Below are 9,921 nucleotides of genomic sequence, written 5' to 3'. Positions count from 1 at the left end.
TATAATATACTATCAGGGAAACTTATAAAGGTAAATATATAAAGCGAAATGCAAAAAAGGGAAAATATAAAGTGAGTGACGTTCACACCTTCAAACAGTGATTATCATGATGATAATGACGATTATTTAGCAAATAGTTTTAAAGCCTATTATAATTACGGAGGGTTCCTGTCATTGTAAGAAAAACGAAGGAAAAGTATCTATGCGGTGGCTGTGCACTTCTTTTGCTATACTTCTGAGAACCAAAGTATCAAGTGTAGTGACTTGAAACGTTTAACGACCCGTGAGGTCCTTTTTGCTGGTCCTCTCTATTTAAATGCATTTACTTTAAATCTTCATGTAGCCCAGTGGTTTCATAAAGGTATTAAATTAAATGCGGTTAGTGTAATTTGATGCAATTGTTTCAAATCTGACGTGGTTAAATGTAAGTGAGTCTAGGATTAGGGGTTATTCTGTTACATTGGATTAAGACCTCACAAGTACAATAGGCGCGCGCTCGTGTGTGTGTGTGTGTGTGTGTGTGTGTGTGTGTGTTTGGAAGAGCGGTGCATAAAAGAAATGCCAAACGTTTTTAATTAATCTCGAACAAACGGAGAAGTCTCTCCGCGTTCCGCGTTCATAACGCCGTTTCGTTTTTTAAACCGTGTGCTAATGAACAAATCCAGTTTGTTTGCGCACAACAGATGTCACACCGGTATTCAGAGAAAGCCTGGTTTTGCTTAACGCCTGACCCAATTCTCCTGACTCTCGCTGAGATTTACTAAGGGACAGTTGACTCATGACCAACGTGGCCAAACGGGGGTGGGGGTGTTCTAAGGAACTGGCTAAACTAATGCCGACACGGTAGTGTGCAGATAACATGCCGCTATCATTACACTGTAATGTCTGGGCTGGGGGAAGTGACTATTATTGCAATACACAAAAGCCGGGTCTCATTATAGTTAACTGCATAATTGTGGTCCATTTTCTTCAGTTTGTCCCCCTGTTTCCTTAATGAATCGCCGTCCGTCAAGTGAAATAATAACTTAGGTTAACACCTCGTGATTAAATGCAAACAGGCCATCATCGATTCCCATTTTCACGCGCCTTGGCAACGGTCGGATGCGGATGCAGGTGCGAACTTGCCTCCCGCGTGCATAATGTGAAATCTCCATAAAAACAGCACCTTGCGCTACCTGCCCATTTTAACGGCAAACTGTCAACTCATTTCGGAAACGCTAATACACACACCCGTGAGCATATTACCATTTGCTGTGTATATTCTGATGTAAAGGTGAATGGATATTTAATGGTCTAGCTTCATTCTGTCTCACATGTCTGTCACCAGCGTTTTACCGGTGGCTGGTGGTGGTGTTAAACCATTTGTCTTGAAACATTAACTAATTTTCGGTGTGTAGCCGATACTGCAAGTGAGTGGGAGACTGGAACTTCGGCTATAAGAAAACTCTTCCCACGCAGATTAAAACAGTAAAAATAGTCTTCTGTCTATCATATTTCGCCTCATGTATGACTGAAATGAGCCGCAAAAAAAGGAGCCATCTAGCACTACTCGTGAGGGAATGATGCGATGATTTAGTTCCTTGATAAACCGTCCGAGCAGCGAGCTGTTAGAAGTAGTCAAAAGTACAAATACAAAACTCCCCAGACCTCTGACTGCATGATACTTCTATGTAACCAATCCTTCCTACTGCAGAAAAGGAACACGTTTTTAAAAGGTTAAAGAACAAGCGCCCTTTCTTCCTCTCTTCTTTGCACATTTTCCCTGTCAATTCACTCGCGCGTTTCCCACCGGTGCGGTTTATTGCCTGTTTCCTTTATCATTTAACGCGCTGTTCTACCTCTTCAGCGAGGTCTCTATAGTGGTGTTTAGCATGTGCATAGTGAAGAGGGTGGGGGTCCCACCAAGTTTCCGGAACACGAGAGCCATTATTACTCCATTATTTTATTTTATTATTTTATTATTCCGTCAGCCTGTACTATTTCATTCTCTTTTCCTCGCACTGGGGAAATGGTCCTCTCGTCTCCTACAGAGAGAGAGAGAGAGAGAGAGCGCGCTAAAGCAAAAAACGAAACATAATTACCTACACCAGTTAGGTAATAAGATATAAAGTTATTATTATTATTATTATTATTATTATTATTATTATTATTATTATTATTATTGAAAAACGTCCTGCGTTTTACAATTTTGTAAAGAGACTCGAAACAAGTGCTGTCAGTGCGCGAAATGAAATTGCGTAACAAAGTGCATGTGTTGGTTCTCGTCCAGAGAAAATAAAATAAAATAACCGGGTCGTCACAACACAAAACCCTAAACTTGCTGACAAAAGTAGATTGTCGCTATGTTAAGTGGTGAAATAGTATCCTTCATATTAAGACTGATGAACGTAACGTGATGAAAGTAATTTTCCTCTCAATAAGGTCCTGAATCGCCGTAATGCAATACGTTAACACTGTGATTTCTTGAAGTTTTTAATGGTTTTTTTAGATGCAATATACAAATCTTTTTAAAATCTCTCATCCCATTGTTCTTAAAATCATGAATGTTTTCTCTTTTGAGGGTAATCAATTCTGAAAGAAAGAAATAGGCCTAGTTTATTTGATCTTTTACAAACTATTGAAGAACCTTTTTAATCAATGCAGGTGCCGAATAGCCTTTTAAAATACACCTTTCAAGTCATCTATTGAAAACCAATTAGAGAAAATGGTTCTTCACCGAATATATTTTTATCGAGACATTTCGTTTTCCAAGAGCTCACTGAATAATCATTATTTCCCCCACCAAAGTCCTAAAGGGTTTTGATTCTGATTTAGCTCTACAGATACAACGGGCTATTAAGATGTGAGTAATGGAACATTAAGCAATCTCTTGTTTGATGGTGACCGTCAAGAGTTCTAAGTTCTGGAGTACATTTTTCAGGCGGACAAGAGAAGCGCAGTAAATGTGATTGAAAGTATGCTTAAAGCCGGCTAGAAGGGAAAAATGGAACACTAGTAAAAACAAGGCCGGGGAGAGAGAGAGAAGAGGGAAAAGGATAGGTGGAGAAATGCCAGACAGAAAACGAGTGCGAGGTGCTTAAGAGTTTTTTGTGGTATTCAAAACATTTTTTTGTTTCCGTTAAATCATTTAACTCTACTTCAAGGTGTACAGCATAAGTAAACCTCCTTCACACACACACACACACACACACACACACACACACACACACACACACACACACACACACTTTCAGGTAAAGAGTTCAGAATCTGGGCCTGCCCACTGCTATCCTTCCCTCCCGTTTTCCGAGTAGCGTATAAAACTCGGAGACGCTCACACGGGTGAACACAAACGCAGCTGTAGCTCTGGCGAAGCGTCTGCTGCGACGCCCCGCCTCTCGCGATTAAGCGTGATATTCACGAATCTGTAAAGGTTTCAATATTTGTAGAGAAGCGGCACATTAGCAAAAAGTCTGTCTTGTGTCGATTTACAGCATAAGTTGCAAACCCCTTTCGTTTAGTTGGATCCTTGCAATTTCTGGATTACTGGACAGAGCACTGTGCGTGAGGACCCAGGAATTACTGCAGAGAATTCGAAGAGGAGAAAGAAGAAAAGCGTTTTGTTTAGCTGACCACGGGGATGCTGGCGGGCCCAGGGATGGAGACTATCCGGCTGCTGGGAACCGTCCTGTGTGTGCTCAGCGGCGCTTGGCTTCCTTCAGGTCAGGCCTCCCGAATGAAGTCGCCCGCTCTTCCGATCCAGTCAGAGAGAGAACCGCTCCCATCGAAAGGGGTGTCCGGTAAGTTTTGTGTGTGTGTGTGTGTGTGTGTGTGTGTGTGTGTGTGTGAGAAAGAGAGAGAGAGAGAGAGAGAGAGAGAGAGAGAGAGAGAGAGAGAAAATTGGCATTCATATTGAGTTTAATTAGCAGTGGCAATAGAATGTTTTTGTTGCACCAAAACAAATACTTTCATTCTGCCTCAGCTGGGTGCTGTCAGTACTGTTTTGCTCGTCTCACGGCCGTTATTTATTTCATCCAAAAACCTTTGAGCTGTATAGTGTGTGTATAGTGTGTTTGAAAGCTGCAGTTGGTGGTTTCTGACAACGAATCCAGACGCAAGTGTCACCAAGTTCATTCAAGTTCAACTAGTGCCTCAGAATTCTCTCATTTCTGCGCATTTAAAGGACGTTGATTGCACGCGCCACTTGTTAACGGTTTTTATTTTCTTTTACCATTTTTAAACAAAACTTTTCCATACCTGCTGTTCGTCAGGCTGCGTCGAGCCTTAACGAGCTCTTCACAGTCGTTTGGCAGATGATCGTACACATAACTAAGTAGGCGCGAAAGACTGCAGTAGTGACTCTTTTTCCTTGATGCACTCTTGCCCGCAGGCCTATAAGCGCCTCTGTTCTATCTGCCATGAGGTCATTTCACGTCCGGCTTACATGCGCCGCAGGTCGAGCACTGTCAGTTCGCATAAATAAAGAATTTGATATTTGAAGCAGTCAAAGTCTTAAAATTCTCTCTCTCTCTCTCTCTCTCTCTCTCTCTCTCTCTCTCTCTCTCTCTCTCTCTCTCTCTCTCTCTCTCTCTCAGTTCATTCACCAGGATGCTCATTTGGTGGAAGGTTTTATTCTTTAGAGGACACATGGCATCCAGACCTTGGGGATCCATTTGGTGTTATGCACTGTGTCATGTGTTACTGTGAACCAGTAAGTCCCCACCCCCCGTCTTAAAGTTCACAAACAATATTGGCAAACAATTCTGAAATTCAGGTCTGAAGAATGGATTTTGAATGTATGCATAAATGCTTAACTCTCTCTCTCTCTCTCTCTCTCTCTCTCTCTCTCTCTCTCTCTCTCTCTCTCTCTCTCTCTCTCTCTTTGTGTGTGTGTGTGTGTGTGTGTGTGTGTGTGTGTGTGTGTGTGTGTGTGTGTGTGTGTGCGTGTGTGAGAGCAGCAGAGGAGCAGGCGTGGAAAGGTGTTTGGGAAAGTCAGTTGTAAGAATATAAAGCAGGACTGCCCTGAACCAAACTGTGATGAGCCAGTTCTACTGCCAGGGCAATGCTGCAAGACATGCCCTAAAGGTACACACACATCACACACACATCACACACACTCAGATACATACATACTTATGAGACCTGCACTAATACATACATAGTTTAATCATGCACAGTTGTAAACTTTTCTTGTGCACTTGAACACACACACACACACACACACACACACACACACACACACACACACACACACACACACACACACATACACACTTACACACACATTTTCACTTTTGTGACAGGGCCTCCAAAAGACTACAGTCTCTTTCCATTCATTCAGTTTCACCAGCCATAAGAAAACAGTTACTTAGGTGTGTGTGGTCGTGAGTGCGCATGTATGTGAGAGTGGGTGTATTTCTTTGGGAGCATGTTAGAACATCTATGCTGATTTTGCTATGGGTGTATGGATGTATGGATGGATAGATAGATGGAGAGACTGATGGAGAGATGGAAGAGTGAGAGGTGTGAGCTTTCAGAGTGGGCTATATCTCCATGGCCTCCAATATAGGAAGTATTGCTTTCAAATACACCTACAGACTAAGATTAGAGTTTACACACAGGATTAGGGTTACACTCACTTACGATGTGATATGAAGTCTCTAAAATGATCGAACATATATATTTTTAAATACATATATTTTTAATGTTTTGAAAAGCTAAGCTTTTCATTAGTTTAGATGCTGTTTGAAGAGAACAGACATGGCTTGTGTGAATTTAAATGAGACCCTGCTGCTTCTGGAAGTGAGCTAAAGAGATTTTAAAGAATCATGTGTTTATTCTCCACGGTAACAGGTAACATGGACAGGAAGGCCACGGAGTCACTTTTTGATGGCTTCGAGTTCTTCCAGGACAAGGAGGATGATCTCCACAAATCCTACAATGACAGATCCTATCTCAGCTCTGAGCACATGAGCACCAGTGACAGCAAGACAGGTGACATGCACAAGCATACACACACACACACACACACACACACACACACACACACACACACACACACACACACACACACACACACACACACACACACAAAAGCATAAACATACACATACTTGGACACACAAATATGTTTGTTTCAAAAAGTGCCTAACCTGGTGGTGCCTTTCTTTGCAGTTAGCCAATTCAATTAAATTCCTTCTCTCTTGCTTTCTCTCTCTCTCTTACTGTCTCTCTGTCACTCTCTAGACTTTGTGGCCTTACTGACCAGTGTGATGGACTCCTGGTTGTCCAGTTACAGTGGAGTAGCACGTGCTCGGTTTACTCTCACCAAAACCACCCTGGCATTCTCTATTACCTACCAGAAGTAATACACAAAAACACACACACACACACACACACACACACACACACACACACACACACACACACACACACACACACACACACACACACACATACACATGTACACACGCAAACATATAAAATGGAATAACACTGAATTTGTTTTAGAGTCCTAATGACTGAAAATGTTATGTTTGCTCTTTCGCTCTCGCTCTTTCTCTTTTTCTCTCTTTTTCTCTCTTTGTCCCTCTGTCTCTCAGGATGAGCAGGCCAAGTGTTGTAGTGTTTCTGGACTCAGAAGGAAACACTGCGTTTGAGTTCAGGGTTCCTCAGACAGACACAGAAATGGTAGGCATAGAATATTCCAGAATGTGTATACTGCCAAAGTAAATCTCCTCACAGAACTTTCACAGTCTAATTCCTATGTTGTCCAAACACTGCCAGCATTGCATAGACACCAACTGTGTGTGTGTATTTGTGTGTTTGTCTGTAAGAGAGAGAGAGGGAGAGCTGTTTATGTCATGATGTCAGTAGTATTAGAAATGCTAATTCTAAAATGAGTCAATTTGCTGCTTTTCTGAGTTATGAAGTGTGTTCATCACCACTTCTGTTTCCCCATAAACCAAATATTTATTCCTACGCAGACACGGAAGGCTGACAGCTATTCATACTGTACATACAGCACACACACACACACACGCACACACACACAGCTAGCTGGAATTAGTAGCAAGCTAACCATAAAAGGCAGTTTAGCAGTTAGGGTTTGAGCTTTTACTTATTTGGGGTCCTTGATAATTTGGTAATTCTGGTAATTTAATCATAATTTATGTTTTTTGTACCTGTTTTGTTTGTTTATGTGTGTGTGTGTGTGTGTAGATTTGTGGTGTTTGGAGGAACCTGCCAAAGTCCCATATGCGACAGCTCCAGGAAGAACAGCTTCGTGTCTCCATAGTTACAATGGACAGCAGGAGACAGGAGATCCAAGGAAAGCTCATCAAACATAGAGCATTGTTTGCAGGTGTGTTTGTCTCTGTGTGTCTTTGTGTCTCTGTATGCTGCGTGTATATGTCTTTAATTATTTTTGGAGCTGTACTGAAATAACGTCCAGTATGTCCTTGCTTGCAATCTGTGTATTTGTTGCTCTATTTTGCAGAGACGTTCAGTGCCACTTTAACAGCTGAAGAGGAGCATTCTGGGATGGGGGGCATTGCTATGCTGACTCTGAGCGACACAGAAAACAACCTCCATTTCATTCTGCTTATGCAGGGAGTTCTTCTCACCACAGAGAGCAGTGAGACACACACACACACACGAACACACAAACAGACAGACTCATATATGCATATAAACATATACCTAAACACACGTAAAGAATCATAAACACATAACACCCATACAGACAGAACCATACAAACACAGAAACTTCAAAACACAAACACAAAGTCTCTAAAAGACTATAAATAAACATACACACAAACAAATATTTGTTCACAAGAATCTTACATACACACACGCAAACATACGAATAAATCTCCACTCTCATATACGCGCACATAAACACACAAAGCACGCTGACTCACACACACACACAGACCGTTCTCATGCTTCAGTATTTATCAGCAGTAAATCGTTTTGGTGGCTCTCGCTCTTCCTGTGGCTGCTGTGTTCAAATCTCTGTAATTTCTCTGTTAGAGCCTCCACTGGTGCCCATCAGAGTGATGCTGCAGTACCGCCAGCACACACTCAGAGAGATACATGCCAACGTTACAGCTCACGTGAGTACACACACACACACACACACACCTGCAAAAATACGCAGGCTCAACAACACCTGGTGAAGAGAGAGACAGCAGGAAGGAAAGCCTTAACCTCTGCTTGCACACATACCAGTACCAGCTGGAGGGAGGGTTGGGGGTCTAATCTTTCTCTCTCTCTCTCCCTTACTCACTTTCTCACTCGTCTTCTTTTTCTCCCTCCTTCTTTCCCTGTCCCTTCCTCTCGGTCTGTCTCAGATGGCGATGGAGAGCCTTTCCGGTCTTTGCCTGGCACTCTTCCTTACTACTGACTCTCTTTGTTCCCCTAACACCTTTTCTCTGCTGACAAAATGTAGGAGGGTGTGTGTGTGTGTGTGTGTGTGTCTGTGTCTGTGTGTGTGGTTGTGTCCATGTCTGTCTTTGTGTTAGTTCAGCCCCTAAGAAATTCCAGAAATTCTCTAGGGTTCTGACACACATGTGTACATATGTTCTAATGTGTGTATGTATGTGTCTGTGCTGTGTGTGTTAGGACCCTGATTTTGCAGAGGTTCTGGTGGATCTGAACAGTCGTGAGCTCTTTTGGCTGTCTAGGGGTCAGCTGCAGATCGTCGTGGAAACGGAGGGTCACAACCCCAGACGTATCTCTGGGTACATCACTGGCAAGAAGTCATGTGACAGTAAGTGTCAGTCAGTCATTCGAGCAGTCACCAAAACACTTTTTTTACAAAGTGAAAAGTTAAGAGACCAATGGTTGTAGGTCTTCATTAATATTCTTCCTTGGGTTTGCTATAATTACACCACCCATTCAAACTGTATGGAACAAAATAAAGTATTTTTTCATGAGTGTTTGTTTTTGTATGTGTGTGTGTGTGTCTTGTCTCCACAGTGACTTGCCTTTACACACACACACACACACACACACACACACACACACTATGGCAGGTTCTGCCAAGGTCGCAGTCTGCTGGCCTTCTCTCTTCTTAAGTGTTCCAAGCTCATGATTAACAACCTGACGTTATGAGTAGAGAATTCAAACATAACACCCCCCCCACTCTCTCTTTCTCTCTTTCTGTCTCTCTCACTCTATCCCACTCTTTCTTTCTGTCTTACTTTCTTCCCTCCATTCTGTCTATATCACACTGTTTAAATATTTTTCCATTCCTCTCTTGCTCTGTGTAGTCTGTGCTCTCGCTTTCTCTCGCTTCTCTTCTCTGTCTCTCACTCTTTCCGCTTACTCACTCCTGCGTTCTTTCTGCTCTCCATTTTCTCCTCCATTTGTCCGTCTCTCTGTCCATCCCATAATTCTCAGGGTCTTACCTCATCCAAACCGCTGGGGTTTAGTCTGATTGAGTTAATCGGCATTTGATTGCTTTTCCTTGGCCAAAGGATTGACAAGGCCATTCTTACAAGGAGACATGGAAGAACGCTCCAAGCTTAGAGTGGGGAAAAGACATGCTGGATTAGGATGCATTTCCTCTTCTTGCATGCAAGAGCGCCTTCTTACACACGCACACACATGCGTTGAAAAGTCTTAGGCAGGGATTTTATGAGAAACAGAACTTCTCTCTGAGACATACTGTGACTCTCAGCTCTGCAGAGCGTGATGTCCAGCGGAGACGCTTTGACTCCTGGTAAAACGGGCGCTGTCGGGTCAGCCATTTTTCACCTTCATGACAACGGCACTCTGGACTTCCAGGTACAAATCTCCATCACTTGTGTATTTTTTGGATAGATGGATGGATAGAGGGTGGAATGCACAGATGAATGATGGATGGACTGAGTTCTTTCTGCCTCCCTTCCCGAAACCCGGACGTCATTTCTGGTATGGCTCTTCCTGTTTTCT

The 9,921-nt window shown here is 42.7% G+C and overlaps 1 protein-coding gene across 1 annotated transcript in view; it reads left to right on the top strand.

The window, feature by feature from the left end:
* Positions 1-3,345: 3,345 nt before the first annotated feature.
* chrd (chordin) overlaps positions 3,346-9,921 on the top strand; it is a 12,553-nt gene continuing 5,977 nt past the window's right edge. Inside the window, exons 1-11 of the mRNA XM_035534501.1 lie at positions 3,346-3,779; positions 4,575-4,690; positions 4,938-5,064; positions 5,833-5,973; positions 6,226-6,343; positions 6,582-6,669; positions 7,201-7,342; positions 7,478-7,615; positions 8,017-8,099; positions 8,608-8,755; positions 9,668-9,774. Of these exons, the coding sequence (XP_035390394.1) occupies positions 3,620-3,779; positions 4,575-4,690; positions 4,938-5,064; positions 5,833-5,973; positions 6,226-6,343; positions 6,582-6,669; positions 7,201-7,342; positions 7,478-7,615; positions 8,017-8,099; positions 8,608-8,755; positions 9,668-9,774 (1,368 nt within the window). The 5' untranslated portion in view covers positions 3,346-3,619. The remainder of the gene's footprint in view (positions 3,780-4,574; positions 4,691-4,937; positions 5,065-5,832; positions 5,974-6,225; positions 6,344-6,581; positions 6,670-7,200; positions 7,343-7,477; positions 7,616-8,016; positions 8,100-8,607; positions 8,756-9,667; positions 9,775-9,921) is intronic.

This window comes from Electrophorus electricus, chromosome 15, assembly GCF_013358815.1.
Source record: "Electrophorus electricus isolate fEleEle1 chromosome 15, fEleEle1.pri, whole genome shotgun sequence".
NCBI lineage: Eukaryota > Metazoa > Chordata > Actinopteri > Gymnotiformes > Gymnotidae > Electrophorus > Electrophorus electricus.
The sequence above is the reverse complement of the archived record's forward strand: the minus strand, read 5'-3'. Positions and strand labels throughout refer to the sequence as shown.